The 15930-nt window shown below is 37.6% G+C and overlaps 4 protein-coding genes across 4 annotated transcripts; 2 read left to right on the forward strand and 2 right to left on the reverse strand.

Annotated features, from left to right (window-relative positions):
• Positions 1-1413: 1413 nt before the first annotated feature.
• Positions 1414-5247, forward strand: LOC142554151 (polygalacturonate 4-alpha-galacturonosyltransferase-like). Its single transcript, XM_075664816.1, has 8 exons — positions 1414-1849; positions 1933-1992; positions 2082-2207; positions 2320-2362; positions 2477-2523; positions 2678-3012; positions 3087-3444; positions 4105-5247. Exons 1-8 carry the CDS (start codon positions 1787-1789, stop codon positions 4954-4956), a joined length of 1884 nt encoding a protein of 627 aa, XP_075520931.1. The 5' UTR covers positions 1414-1786; the 3' UTR covers positions 4957-5247.
• Positions 5248-5711: 464 nt separating this feature from the next.
• LOC142554167 (defensin-like protein 19) lies at positions 5712-7381 on the forward strand. The gene is made up of 2 exons (XM_075664837.1): positions 5712-6136; positions 6283-7381. Exons 1-2 carry the CDS (start codon positions 6058-6060, stop codon positions 6453-6455), a joined length of 252 nt encoding a protein of 83 aa, XP_075520952.1. The 5' UTR covers positions 5712-6057; the 3' UTR covers positions 6456-7381.
• A 228-nt stretch (positions 7382-7609) lies between these two features.
• On the reverse strand, positions 7610-8310 carry LOC142554157 (large ribosomal subunit protein bL31c-like). The gene is made up of 2 exons (XM_075664827.1): positions 8154-8310; positions 7610-8065 (listed from the first exon to the last, which is right to left on the reverse strand). Exons 1-2 carry the CDS (start codon positions 8223-8225, stop codon positions 7736-7738), a joined length of 402 nt encoding a protein of 133 aa, XP_075520942.1. The 5' UTR covers positions 8226-8310; the 3' UTR covers positions 7610-7735.
• A 433-nt stretch (positions 8311-8743) lies between these two features.
• LOC142554175 (uncharacterized) lies at positions 8744-15776 on the reverse strand. The gene is given in 8 exon segments (XM_075664849.1): positions 8744-8960; positions 9488-9664; positions 9985-10074; positions 10157-10222; positions 10315-10404; positions 10491-12029; positions 12031-13729; positions 15255-15776. Coding segments are annotated over 8 exon segments (4053 nt in total). The 5' UTR covers positions 15611-15776; the 3' UTR covers positions 8744-8924.
• Positions 15777-15930: the final 154 nt, after the last annotated feature.

The following is a 15930-nucleotide window of genomic DNA, read 5'->3' on the forward strand; positions in this document are numbered from 1 at the left end:
TAATGTTTAGGAAATAAAGACTCTATCCGCTTAGCTATGTGTAACTTGTATTAAAATTTTAACATTTTATTAATATATATAATTATCAAAACAGACCATGACACCGAAAGTTCAGTGACTATAAATGTCTCAAATTTAATAATATTATATAGATAGTATAGAAGTATAGATAATAAAAAATAAATAATTTTTGAATTTGAGAATTGTAACAATATATTTGTATATGCAAATGGGAAAAAAAAGATCAAGTCACAATAGTCATTACTATGAAACGAAATATACAACAATCGGAGGTCCGTTAGAAATTTTCGAGTTGTTGAAACTTTAGCGATCCTTATCAATCTATTCACACGCAGTAATTAACAAATCCTTCAACAAGCCCGATCAATCATCCGAATTTTCTCTGTGGCACACAAATTTTTGTTGGCATTACCAATTTCACAGTGCATTGCTTCCAAGTTTCTGAATGTGCGCTATGGTTTGAATCTTGAAGGTTTATGACAGGGCATGGCTACTAAAAGGGGGTTATCTGGTGCGGGAATCCAAAGGAGTAGGAGTACTGGATCTCGCTGCCCCGTTGCTTTCGTTATTTTCATCTTACTCCTCGTTTTCTCTGTTCTTGTCGTAGGTCGTGACCTCTTTACCGCCTTCCTCGACTGGTCAGTTTTCGTTGAACTACCAGTCTTTCGCTATTGTGGTTTTATTTTAATTGGGTGTTAAGGCGTGCGGGTTTGGGTGGGGATCAGCAATAATTAGTCTAAAATTATGTAATTTGATGAAAGTCACGTGAAATTTTGTTTGTTAGTCTTGTTTCTTCCTCAATAATTGAACTTCTGCGTGAATTAGTTACTGAAAATGGGTAGAGAAAATACGGATAGTGAATCAGTGATCAAGCTTTTCTTGATCTTTATACAATAAGTTTTACTGCGTAAATGCATTCAAGAAACCGGACTTTGGTTCAGGAACGAGTGATAAATAAGTACGGAATGAATCCCCCTTAGATGTGCTGTTTAGAAAATTCCTGGTGAACAGTCTTATCGATATTCTAGCTAACCTCGGAGTGAAAAGTTGGGCCATCTTGCTCTTTAGTGAGTTGAATTTGGCGAGGAAAATTTGAAAAAGTTGCTGGGGTAGATTCTGTTAGTTAGCGTCTGGAAAAGACAGGGTTGAGAGGCGGCATTGCTTTGTTCAGTTTACTGTTCATGTGACTGATTAGGCCAATCTAGGATTGTACACTTTGTGAAGCTGTCACTTGTAGTCTAATAGAAGGTTGAGCTGGAACAAAACTCCGCTTCCCTATGATCCTGTTTAAGATTACCGTGTTGAACTTAAATTTATTCTTTTAAATTTTAATCATTAAAAAAATAATATCAGGACTCTGAGATAATAAACTAATAAAATATAATCATTTAACAAAAAGCTTGTGAAGATAAATTTTTTCAGAAAAGAAACAAAACCAGGGTTTTAATTTACACCCTAGGGTTTTTAATTCTTATTTTTCTCCACATCTAAAAAGAAAGACCTGGCTTCACCTTATGGGCTGCTAAACATTCAGTTTACTGAATATATGGTATTGGCAAAGTCTTATGTGATTTCATTGTCCTGGTAGAAAAGGCCTTTCAAACAACACTTGCGGGCTAATTGATTTGATCTCCACCCCAGTTTAAGTGCTATGAGTCAGTTGGATTTATTTTGATGTATCCGATCGCTTTGTGTTTGTTGATGCTTCTACGCCCTTTATGGCAGGCTAATTGATTCGTATTTATTCTTCCTGTTTTACAGTTGGATGAAACTGATTTGTCTATTTTTTGCAGATCAAAATGATTTTTCTATCGGTTCTCATGGACAGGTGTCCCTCTTTGGCTTATGCTTCAATTGAATTGTAGTGTTAAATGTATTCTCTAGATTAATGAAAAGTGCTTCTTGCTATAGGAACTAAACTGGAGAGTGAGACTGGCATTGCAACATCTTAAGTCATTATTGTCAAAAGAGGCAAGTTTTTAACTACACCTTCTGAAATGTTAAGAAATGTGCTTTTTCAGGTATTGTTATCTGTAACCTACAATAATTTGAACACGTAGGTAATTGATGTCATTAAAGCTAGCACAGATGATTTGGGGCCTTTAAGTGTTGATTTCTTTAGAAAGAACAATTTGTCTACATCATGGCAAGAAATTACGAGACAGAATTATTCCACTTCTGTAGAGGTAGGATGATTATATGGCTCTAATTGCTTTACCTTCTGTTGCGGTACATATCTTGTATTTTATGAAAATGCTAAGTCACTCTTTCTTTTGGGTTAATTTGTGTGATTTTAAGTCCATTGAAGTAGCTTCAGAAATACAACAGCAAAAGTCTGGAGGTAAGCGGGAATTTTCTGCAAATAGTAATATCTTTCCAGAAATTCTATGGATGCATTAGTTGTTTTAGTGATATGCTGTATGAAATAGTTAGAAAGTTAATTTGTTTTGTGCAGCTAATAATTCTAGGGTTTTCGAGACAGCTGCTATACTGGCCCGAAGAGTAAGCAACAAGATTATATAATATAACAATATTACTTTTACTTCTGCTTGTTCTAATGAAAATCTTTTTCTGGTTACGAATTAATCTGTGTCCTACAATATTCTGTGACTTTGCTCGTGTTATTTTGTTTTATTTTCATATATTCACACTGCAGCAATTGAGAGAAAAAAGGCGTGAAAAACGAGCTGCTGATTTGTTGAATCAAGATTATGAAGTGACTGTAAAGCTTGAAAATGCAGCAATTGAACGATCTAAGTCGGTTGATTCGGCAGTGTTAGGAAAATATAGTGTATGGAGGAAAGAATATGAAAATGAAAATTCTGATTCAGTTGTACGCTTGATGCGGGATCAAATGATAATGGCAACAGTTTATGTAAGTCTTGCAAGGATGAAAGACAAGCTTGACTTGGCACATGAGCTACAGACCCGACTTAAGGAAAGCCAACGTTCCTTAGGAGAGGCAACTACTGATATTGATTTGCAGCAAAGGTAAAGGATGGTGTGTCGTTAATCTATGTGTATCCTTAGTTTAATCTTTTGCGCTTGTACAATTCATTTTACAGTGCACTTGAAAAAATGAAAGCAATGGGCCAAGTGTTGTCCAAAGCTAGGGAGCAATTGTATGACTGCAAGTTAGTAACTGGGAAGCTAAGAGCCATGCTCCATTCTGCAGATGAGCAAGTCCACAGTCTTAAGAGACAAAGCGACTTCCTTAGCCAGCTTGCTGCTAAGACAATTCCAAATGGACTTCACTGTTTATCGTTGCGCCTGACAATAGATTACCACCTCCTTCCACCAGAGAAAAGGAAGTTTCCCCAAAGTGAAAATCTGGAAGATCCAAATCTCTACCACTATGCCCTCTTTTCGGATAATGTTCTTGCTGCTTCAGTAGTTGTGAACTCCACCATTATGAATGCTAAGGTGTGAACCTTTTTTCTCCTGCTGTTTTCCTTTAATTCAATCATGGTAACACAATTCAATGTTACACTTTCTTGTTTCATACCTTCTTTCTCAACCGAAAATAATTGATGTGGATAAGTTCTAAATATGTAATCATTTACTTCATTGATTCTATGATACTACCATTTTTCTACTCCAACGTATCTCTTCTAGGATATATCTCCAACTTCTGTTGTTCATTTGCCAGATTTATGATTTTGTATATTTTTCTATGTCAAATTTACCCTCTTTATGATGCTTTGATGTGATATATACACCATGGACACAAGGTGTCCATGTCATAGTTCGTACTTTTTATCCCTGGAATATGACTTATTATACGGACATATACCTACAAATATCAATTTGTATCAGTTGGTAGCAGAGAAAAAGGGGCTGGCTTGTCCCTTACGAACTTATATATTCTTTTATATATTATTATATACATAAACAAAATTATAGTTTTGTCCCTCCTCCCAATGACGTTAAACTTCTTTCCCTGCTGCTGAGATATTTGTATTACCATCATATATTCATAGAGGCATACACACTCGTACCTTTATATATGTGTCTGCTTATGCACATTCATGACCATGGTTTTGATTGCTGAACGCTGCCTCCTGGTGCTTGTATGAGTTTCAGGATCCTGCAAAACATGTTTTTCATGTTGTTTCTGATAAGCTGAACTTTGGAGCAATGAGTATGTGGTTTCTTCTGAACCCTCCTAGTAAAGCTACCATACACGTTGAAAATGTTGATGAATTCAAGTGGCTCAACTCATCCTATTGTCCTGTTCTACGTCAATTGGAATCTGTTGGTATGAAAGAATTCTACTTCAAGGCAGCTCACTCTGCTGGAGGTTCTAACCTTAAGTACAGAAACCCAAAGTATCTTTCTATGCTTAACCACCTCAGGTTTTATCTCCCACAGATTTACCCCAAGTTGGATAAAATCCTTTTTCTCGATGATGATATTGTTGTTCGGAAAGACTTGACTAGATTATGGGATGTAGATCTCCAGGGCAAAGTGAATGGTGCAGTGGAAACCTGTGGTGAGAGCTTTCACCGGTTCGATAAATATCTGAACTTTTCAAACCCTCTCATCTCTAAACACTTTGATCCAAATTCTTGTGGGTGGGCTTATGGAATGAACGTTTTTGATCTCAAAGAGTGGAAGAGGAAGGATATAACGGGTATATACCACAAATGGCAGAACTTGAACGAAGATAGGTTACTATGGAAGCTTGGGACGCTGCCTCCCGGTCTGATTACTTTTTATGGGCTTACACATCCACTTGAAAAGTCTTGGCATGTGCTCGGTTTAGGTTACAATCCAAGCATTGACCGGTCAGATATCGAGAATGCAGCTGTTGTACATTATAACGGGAACATGAAACCGTGGCTAGAATTGGCGATGACTAGATATAAATCATATTGGACAAGGTATATAAAACTCGACCATCCTTACATACGCGGTTGCAAACTAAGTGAATGATATGGAAAAATGTTTTCTAAATTGTGGTTGTGCAATTATGCTAGCTGAGCGAGGGACGATATGTGATCTAAAATGCGAGTTCTTGTTGCCCATTTCATTGGTCTGAGATGATTCCTCGAAGAAGATGGGCTATAATGCTCCACTATGGTTAACTTGTGATGACTTCTTTCTAATGTCTGAAAGTTTTGTTTGTTGGAGTTGAAAACTTGTCATATTTGAACAGAAATCTATTCAAATTGTAGATATAAATAGTTTGATTCTTTCTTCTACAGCAGCATCCATTTACCTTTATTCCAGTTTCTAATCTTCTGCAACAATTAATGTTACTAGGTTTTTAGGTAATATTTAGGTGAAAACTTTGATAACACAGGCCAGTATGTATTATCGTCTATTTGTTGCATTAATATGAATAGCTCGTATGGATATATGATAAGTTGTATAAGATAATTGATACAATCAAAACCAATTTTATTAATATTTTCAGATTTCAAGGAATATGGAGAATACACATTTTGGCATAAACCGTATATATTATGAGATTTTACAAGAAATACTTTATTAATTATGAGTACTTATATGTACATATACATAAATAATTTTTGTCGACAAGCAATTGACATAATACATAATCAACAATAATGAAAATTTCAAAACATTCAGCGTACCAAAACGGTCAGACCAAATTAACTAAGGATATTTTTGGACAATAAATATTAGATATACCAAATTATTACGTTGAAAGAGGAAGAGTATGTTTCCGTAATCCACAATGTGAAGAGCTAATCAAATATTCACATACACGAATTGTTGGGCTCGACGTAATGTAGAATTATCCGGCACACATCTAAAACAAAATTGCTGGAAATTGTTGAACTAGAGTACATAGTGCCAAAATTTTATGACGAACGTGGTTTGAATTTATCCATTCCAAACACATCGAAATTTGCGATGGGAATTGGTGTTTATCGTCAATATTTGTGATAAGGAAACAAATTTCATGTTTCTTTTGCTCGCATAAATTCACTCTATATTTGAGGTTCTAAAACACTTCTTCATGCACCACAAGCCCTGCTCTTTCTTGAGCTTCAAAAGAAACAAGAAATGGCTGCATCACTTCTCCGTCGACATTCCACTGTCGCAGTCCTCTTTTTCCTTCTCTTGTTCGTCATACTCCTGAATAGTAAGCACTGTGTTTTTCAGAAGCATAGAGGAGAGACCTATATTTGCTAAATTTTAATTATATATTTGTGGCTATTTTCATTTTTCAGCGAATTACAAATCTTACCTCTCCTCTCTACCAGTTACCTTGTTTCTCTTTTGATGCAGAATCGGCAGTGGTGGATTCAAGAACTTGCGAAAGGCGTAGCAAAACATGGTCGGGATTCTGCGGGAGCTCCAACAACTGTAATAGGCAGTGCAGGAATTGGGAGCATGCACTTCATGGCGCTTGTCACGCACAGTTCCCAGGATTTGCATGCTTCTGCTATTTTAACTGTTAAACCATGCTACTGACTTAACAACGAGCGACATGTATGTACTTGTATGCTATGATGAAATAAATGTCTGCAGACGAAAAAGGGTGCTTCATCCTCTGTACTTACATATATAATCTTGGAGTTACTTTCTTTTAGAATCGAGATTCGACCTGAAAGATTTCTCACCATGATTACCAGGAGTTCTAAGACATCCTATTTAAAGTTCCATTCGACAAAAGGGATGGTCTCTTTTAATCAGTAGCTAATTGTTGATATGAAATGATTGAATCCCATTACTGTGAAATAATAATTTGTGAGAAAACTCCCACATCCTTTGAAGGGTGGTAGGTTTGTACCCATCGTACTAGTTTTTCCAAATGGTTCTCACGATAATTTCAGAAAGAGTTGCGGAACACCACAATTCTTCATAAGAAGTATCGATGGCGATCTTCACAAGATTGAGAGTGGTCCTCTAAGATCAAATTTAATTGCAAAAAATTATCTTCATTGCCAGCAAGAGTTTCAAGACAAGCTGGCTGGCCGTGCAACGGGAAGTCCTCTTCTTGAAGCCTCACCGCAAGTCATGGTTCCATCTGTCTCCATGTTGCCAAGATTTACGTATAACATCTTGTGTAAGGAAAATCTCACACTTACAAACTGAAGAACAACATCAGCTCGCTTGAGAAAATATAACTTAGGACAATGGAAACATGATTTGACATTTGTTGGATAAACTTAATGCATCTGGAAAAAGTGACAAAAATAAAAATTTACAAAAGTTAAAGTAGATGATGTTATGCTCGGCATGTTTATCATCTAACTTTGAACATAATTTGTGAATTATGAACACACATAAAAGAAACAGGTACGGACAAGATAAAAGTTCTCGACTTTCAAGAATTGCGAGGTCACAGCATCCAAATCCTGCACATTTCAACTTCTTCACAATATCACTGCACGACAAATAGTCGAAGCAACTTATTAGATTTTATACTACAGCCGAATAACTCCAATGGCCATAAATCAGCTTAAGAACGAACCAGAAGGAAACTCTACATCCAATAAACTTTAGCCTAGATCAGTCCACATCCATAAGCTCACTCCAAGAAGCAAATTTTCTATTTTTAGACCCATTCCACCGAATAAAGAATCAAGCAAAAACCAATGTCACATTCAAAAAACCCAAACCCCTTCACATTTCATTAAAATCAAACAATTCATTGTAACAATTCGCCAGATTCACATTTCATATCCAAAATAAAAACATGATAAATTCAACCGCAAAAGCAAACTAACTATGGGGGCTACTTCTTTTTTCCTTTTCCAGACTTCTTCTTAGGAGGAAGAATAATCTCTCCCTTGAGCACAGGAATCTCCATAATCTGCGACAGCCCACTAAATTTCTTGCGGAATTTTTCAACCTGATCAGCATCAACAAGAAGCTGCGCTCGGCTTCCCAGATAAAAGGGGTGGTTCCCAGACCACACATCAACCACGTATTCTTTCTTGGTTCCACCGGTAGTCATCACGAGTTCACCATTACAGTACACCTTCGAATCTTCATGGAATTGCGGGTGTATATCCTTCTTCCTGCAGCTACACCGCATGTCATCTCTGCCCACAACTCGTTTCACCTGCACAAAGCAGCCAAAAAAATTAAGAAACTACCAAAAAATACAGAAAAAGGAAGATTATTTACAAGATGGGTTTTTCGGATTCTACTTTGTCGTTGAGGGAGAGTGGAGAAGGGGAGAGGTTTTTACTGAGGAAAGCGTTGGACAGGTAAAGAACCATGTTCTCGTCTCTTCGACGGCTATAGAGAGACGGTGATTGAAAAGAAAAGATTAATCCATGGCAATTATTATATTATATTCTAGTGGTCTCAAAATTTGCCTGCCCAATCCAGTTCCAAATGGATCAGTTTATGTAACCAAGGGCTCATCTTTAACCATTTGGACTTTACGCTTCAGTTATGCATGTAGAAAGTAGAAAGTAGAGTCTTTGGTAAAAAAATACAAAACACAAGTAGAAACTAGAGGCAGTGTAAATTGTAGAGTTTATAAGCTTTTGTTAAACACATTTGATACGGTTAATTCGACCCTACACTAAAGGTTTTACACCAAGTGTAAAAATCAATTTCTATGTAGGTATGGTCGAGTTTTCCCATTTGACACGTAAAAAATTTTCAATTTATTTCTACCTTCCAAATAATTTTCATTTCGTAAATGTTTTTGATAGACAACCACTCATTTACTATATTATGTAGCTCATCTTATTCTCTTATTGGGTTGTGAAAAATCAACATGCTCAACTGACCAAGTATGGGCGACCCTAGTATAAAATCCATGCACGAATAAGAACACCAGGTTATTCACCAAAAGAAACCATCACTATTTTCTTCTGTTTCGTACTACAGAGATCAATCAAATCAAATGAATAAATGTAAAGTTAATACAAGGCTACAAGTTCCGAGGATCGCTACTGCATCTTCATTCACCTCTCCTCTGAGTTGAACTTGCTCCACGCAGCCTGATGTTGATACACAACAAACAAGGCATATGTGAGTTAAGTGTGTCGCGAAACAAGAAACATGAAATGCAACAAATAATAGATACGGAAAAGGAGACTGATAACTTCATGCCATCAATGATCAATCACTTAGTTTTCGCTTGCGCTGCTGATGGCTGTTTTTTCCCATTTCCGAAACTTGAACTTCTAATGAAAGCCTACAGAACGTGATACCAAATTGTACATACGACGTAGCTCAATCACTGAACCAGACCAACACTTTCCATTTAAAAAAGAATCGTTCCTTGATCAAATCAATATATGCTTCGTGCCAACAGCCAAGAACAGCTGTCGCTAAATCTTATTTACTTCGTACTCCACAACCTAGCATCATGCCATTAAGTTATGACTATATACATGATGTTCTTGTCACTATCATGCCAATAAAACCCCAGTAATGTTAGCAAGAACTGCACGCTAGTATTGATGATGGCAGAAGCCTACAACAGTTGCAAGCCTAATAATTTCAAGGGTAACAATCAATGTACCTTGAGAAGATCAAAAACCTTTTCACATATGTACTTTTGCTGAATGCTAGCTCCCCGTTGCTGCAGTTTGTCAGGATGTACATATAGAGTTGCCTTCCTGTAAGCTTTCTTTACAGCAGGGGTTGTTATGATCTCCGTCAGGGAGATAGGTTGCCAACCACTGTTTGCCCCAAGGATCTGCAGATGAATACATAAAATAGCTAATTAGGTTGGAAACAAGATCTGTGCTCTGTGAAGAGCAACGACAAATCACAAAAGAATAACGGGTTTCGGGCATCATCCTTCTCAGGATGTTTCCATGCTGTATAACTTACATCATCAGTCCTTTAAATAGCGAACAAATTGGAATAGTAGCAAATGAATGAAAACGATTACCCAGACTCTATGGCATTGCATTTGAGCATGTTACATACTTCTTGAAGTCTAAAATTCAACTATTATCACTAACAATCATTTGGGATAAAAAGGGCAGGGGTGCACAGGTGGTTTGCACATACGTATTGCAGGGTGGAGAGCAGGGCACGCAGGTTTCCCTCCTTTCCTGAGACCCATCTCTTAATATCCGCATCAAGAGATTCTGCTAATCTCTGTAGTAAAATAAAGATATTAACAGGACAACTAGAAATCTATTCTGCATCACCACAACAAATATATAAGAAGATATTTTACATTTCTCTCTGCCTGTTCTTTCTGGGCAAGAAGATCACGCATGTTTTTCTCGGCAAGGGCTTTGGCCTGGAAAAATTTTCGGCATAAAATATCATAAAACATGTTTAGATTCTTGTGATAATATTCCCAAATTCCAACATAACTAGTAAGATTCATACCGCTCTCTCCATTATCCTCTGATGCCTCTCTAATCTTGCTTTGCTTCTCTTTGCTGATTCATTACTAGTTCCATCAACTTTCTCCAGGTCCTGTGGGAAAATTGAAACAATTATTCTTCTGGTACACTAACTAAAGTTTTTATGTGGCAACCAATACAAACATAAAAGATACTCACTGAGGAGGAAAAGCTATGCTTTAGTCCATTATTTCTTGATTTCTCAGTAGATTTGTCAGTATGCGCTCTTCCTTCTGTGGAAGTTTTCAAGGACATTGCTTTCTCTAGAGCACGTTCACGGGCCTCTGCAGTGGCTCTTTCTACTGCAGCGCGTTCTGACCGAAGTTTGGCTTCTGTGGAGACCTTATCAGATGGTAGTTTTGTCGCTGTGGATGCCTTCTCCAGCTTCTCCTGCGCCTCTGCCATGAACCTTTGTCGAGCTTCAGCTGCTGCTCTCTCCACAGCAGCCCTTTCTGCCCTTACTTGTGTTTCAGCAAATGCCCTCTCACGAGCTTCGCGCATGGCTCTTTCTGCAGCTATTCTATCTTTTTCCCGAGCTCTTCCCTTCTTGATGGCTTCAATTCTTTGTTGCTGATCTTCTTTATCGAAATTCATCACATTTTCTTTGGCACAATTATGTTCCACGTCAGAAGTTTCACTGTTCTCATTAATCTTCTCCAAAATTTCACCTGTTTCTATTGTTTTTTCATCTTCCGTAGATTTCTCTGTTTCTTCAGGTTCAACATGTAAATTAAAGTGTTCCCCTTCACATTGTTCCTCCGAGTATACCCCTTCACTTTGAACATGAGTTATTTTCTCAGAAGCAATTTTAAGATCATCCTTAACTTCTTCCTCATCTGAGGTTTCACTCTTTGTGTTTTCTGCACATATTTCAGATTCGTTAACAGAAAGGACATCCATATTTTCAAGACTGGATGTTGATTCAGATCGTCCGACACTCTCTGAAGTTTGTTCTGAGACCATTCTCACATCAGTGAGGTCACATTCTGCTGTTCTATAATCAGAATAATTGACCTCAGGTGAATTTTGCACGTTGAATTTATCAACAGCTTCTTGAGCAGTATTGTGAATACCATCAGTAGTTTCGGATATATCCTTGTCCATAGACAGTTTTTCTTCATTATTGGTGTTCGTTGTAACAAAACTTTCATTTTTGCAATCAAAAGAAAGACCTTCAAAGGCATAGTGCAGATTGCTACTGGTAAAATTGTCTTCAGAGGCACTTCGATGTAAGCTGTCCATCTGGAGAATATCATTGTCCTCCAGGAATAATGGTTGTTTCGCCTTCTTTCTTGTCTCAATTGCAGAAAAGATTTCAGCAACTCCAGCTACGCTACTCTTCTCTTCAACTATGTTATCGAGGTCAATATCACATGGTTCCTGAGTTTCACTGGAGATGGTGCAAGGATTAATATTATGAATCTCCCTAAAGCTGGTGCTAGATTCAGTACTTTTTGAATCAACTGCTTCAATATCTATTTCACAAGCAGCCTCCTGAAACACAGGTTTATCCTGATTTTCTTCACCTGTCTCTGCTCCTCCGAGAATATTTGTTTCTTCGGTTCCCCAAGAAGATTCAATCTTCTGAAATCCAGCATAATTAATTCCCTCCAATTGCTTGGTCCTCAGCCACTTCATCTTCAAAAGTCTCCATCTGGCTCTCGTCGATTTCATTTTGTTCAAGTGCACCTCGTAACTTTTTCCCCCCTTCACCATGTAATTTGGTTTGTGTCTCTTCAACTATTTCTGATTCACGAACTGTATTTAGCTTCTCTACAACCTCTTCTATTTCAGGGAAGGCTTCAGGCTCCCTCTTGTGGATTGGTTCCGCCAAGGCTTCATCATTCAGATGCTCTTTACTTTCAAAAGATTTCTTCTTTATCTCTTCTTGTTCCATTGCTTCTTTCTCATCCATATTTGGCAGATCATTTATCAAATTATCAAACTTCAAATCAGGTAACTTCAAGTGCTCTGCATTAACCACCTCCTCGCGTTCTTCAATTATCTTCTTGTTCCATTGCTTCTCATTATCCAGAGACCTTTCCACCATTTCAGAAATAGTTTCAGATTCTTTTGACAGATCAACATCTAGCCCTACCTGTTCTGAAGCCTCGTCAATATTATCCAGCTTTTGTGTCCTTTGGGAAGTACTAATGACACTTTTTGCTAGTTCGGCAGCCTTTTCAGGTCCCTCAGTGTAATGAACAGACATTTCTTTTTGTTCCAATGTTTCCTTGCCAGTTCCCATCTCCTCAAGATAAGATGTAAGATCATGCCTAAACATAACTACGTTATTATTTTCTACCACCTGACAATATTCCGAGTTTGTGGTCATACTGTCAGCTTCAGCCTCTAATCCAGGAGAATTTCTCGCCCCTTCATGTGCTTCAACATTGTACCCAAGCTCCTCCATTACATCCTTTTCCGCATCACAAAGTGCCTCATTTTGACTGTAGGACGTATCAAATTTATTACTCACCCCATTGAATGCTCCACTGCCCTCTTTAGCGGCTTCAATATTAACTCTAACCTTTTCCATCTCGGCCTTCCCAGGATCATTTATTTTCTCACTTTGGCCAAGGAATGCATCAATTTTCCCATTTAGGTCTTTGAATGCATGGAATATGGGATCTAATCTTTCATGAGTTTTCGCAGCATTCTTCTCTTTAGAATTGTTCGTCTCAATGTCCTTCCTATTTTCTTCGTTATCCTCAACTTTCGAGTGAACCTTAGGACTTGGTTTAGAACCATCTGGAATACTTTCCTTTTTCCTTTCCATTATCATTTTGGCAATTCTAATACTTTCTTGAGCCTGCTCAATGGCTTTCTTCAAGGCAGCTGCAGATACACCAGCAACTGAACTCTCATCTATTTCCTCCTCAATCAAAGGTGGTAAAGAGTCAGTCCCTATCTTTCCAGAAGCATCTTCTTTGGTTTGAAAACTAGATATCCTTGATCCCTCCGAATCATTGTGTTCTCTCAGATTACACGGCTGGCTTGAAGGTGGAGGTACAATACATGACTTGTCCAGTGTGTGGGAGTTATCTGAACTAGATCCACCTCTACCTTTAATTGCTTTAACATCAGAACTGAAACTCCAGGTGCGACTAACTTCACGTTTCAGCAAAGGGACACGCCTATCATCTTCCTTCCTTTGCGTCTGTTGGATTCCATCGATAAAATATGCAAATCCAGGAACAGCGTGGAGTGGGGGTCTGTGAGATTTTCCCTTTGATACATCGTTACTTATTTTATTTGTATTATTGAAAGACAAGTTAAACTGCTGCTTCACTCCATCAACAGATTGATCAGCTGACTCCCCAGAGGACCTTTTGGCCTTTCCTGAAGAATGTAGAGACTCTGGTTCTTGCACAGGCAACCTCGCATTTGCTAGGATCCTGTAGCAAATACAGTAAAGGACTTAGGCATGGCCCCCCAAACAAATTACACCAATCATCAGGTCAGTAGCATGTATACGTAATAGAAGAAGATAAAGTAATAAAACAAAAACAATAACAAAATGGGCATGTGTTTTGTGTATGAAAGACACAACATGAGCATGATTTAGGTTTATGAAAAAACAGTCCAAAACTGACTCCTTTCCTTCATCCGGACTCTTGTTTCTCACCCTAGAGATTTTTTTAAATAATATATTTACCAAAATTACTAATGAGCACAAACACTAGAGAATTTTAATAATTGAAATAAACCCAAATTGAAAAAAATCCTCGAGAAACTGGAAATGTTGTTTTTATTTATCTTAAAATCAATCGAGGCCAAATTTGCAAGCATTCACGTAACTTCGACATGCACCAAGTATAAGATTGGTGCTAAATGAAGCGGATTCTTATAAGATAAAGACAACTCCAAGAACTTAATCCACTTTATAGTTTATAAACAAAATAGTTGGGAATGCAAAGCAAGAACTATTAACATGTAACTTTCAGGACACAAGCCACGTGCAGGACTCAAGTGTTCGGTGTTATTTTTTCATTATTACGAGCTTTCCATTATGAGAATGGACAAAAGAGGTTATTACGTCAAAATCAAGACTAGCTTGAAAGACCTACAAAAGTTAAGCATAAACTGCATTGAATAACCATTTAACAAAGGCTATCCTGTCGCCCTTCATATAATAGAAAACTCCAAATGTAATGAATGTACATAATCTAGGCTATAAATAGTCATTTTGCCTACCTTCCTTCCATAGCCAACAGTTAAATGACGGCATCAATATAACGACTGCCTAAAGAGAAGGAAATACACTCAATGAATAGCCTCCACGTGTTATTGAACGAGCATTATCAAGTATATATATACTTTTACTAGATTTGGAATCTATCAACTAAAAAACTTCACTTCAGGAAACAGCACAACTTTTTGGGAAGTTTGAACTAAGTTTTTCCCACCGATAGGAATTAAAGTGCCTCGTTCAACATAACTCGCATACGAAAAATAACCACAGGCATGTACAAACTTCAAATTCTGGTTCCTTCATGATAATCATGCTTAGAAAAAGAAAAAAATTGAACAATGCTTTGAAAAAGATTTAAATTTGCATCCGCACAAACAGAAGCCAACATCAACAAGCCAGCAAAGACTGGTAAAAAAATCAAGCACAAAGAAATTTCCTTAAATAACATTATTGTTAACAGACTAATAGTTTCTAGTCAAACAGCGAATAAGCTTGAGAGAGATTCTCAAAGTATGTGATAGTTCCTAAACCAAACGACAGCATGGAAAGTAGAACCTTAACACGGATAAAATTAAAGATATGTATCACCTATCGTATCCTTTGAACAAAACGATCAAAAATATATTAATACTAGAACAATAAATGTGAAATGCTAACCTTATTTCAGACAAAATTTCAGTTCCAAAACTTCGTACAAAATCGAACAAATAGAAAAATGGAAATTTTACCCTGGTTCATCATCGGAGCGCTTGGGATTTTTCACGCCATTAAACAACTCCTCATATGGAAGAGCCACGTCATCGTCCCTTAAACCTCCGAAAATGTTGGAGTAATCCAGCTTCGAACTGCGAGATTCTCCCGACACGACCCTTTCATCCAGACCCGGAAGATCAAGTACGGGAATCGACGAAGACGAACCAGTGAAAATCTCAGAGTACTCTTGAGCTCCAAGAGGCCTCGCCTTGGTACCACCCCCGGAGAACACTACGTCGTCGTATGGGTTTTTCATGGAGAAAGACGCAAAGGCGGCCGTGTTGGAGGAGCTGTGCTTTCTTCTTTGAGGAGGCCTGGAGAGGGACTCCATTGGAACGAAGAGGTGTTGAAAAAGCTCCGATTTCCCGTCGGCGAGGATGGGGTTTTTCGTTTAACCTTCAAATGCCTACTGTTCTTCACTTTCTTCTTCGTTCTCGCTTCTGCGAGGTTTTTGTTTGTCTGCAAAGGAAAAACATACGGAGAGATGAACTGTGGGTCCAATTCAGTGTAGCAAAGTGTAGGTATCTTTACCCAATCATAGACTGCCACGTGAAGACCATCCCTACTTCTTAAATAAATTGTGACATTAATAACTTGATTTACTATTTTTTTTTCAAATTTTTATTTAGTATAATATACATTTTTTATATG

The sequence above is a fragment of the Primulina tabacum genome, chromosome 1 (genome assembly GCF_025594145.1).
Source record: "Primulina tabacum isolate GXHZ01 chromosome 1, ASM2559414v2, whole genome shotgun sequence".
In the NCBI taxonomy this organism is placed as follows: domain Eukaryota; kingdom Viridiplantae; phylum Streptophyta; class Magnoliopsida; order Lamiales; family Gesneriaceae; genus Primulina; species Primulina tabacum.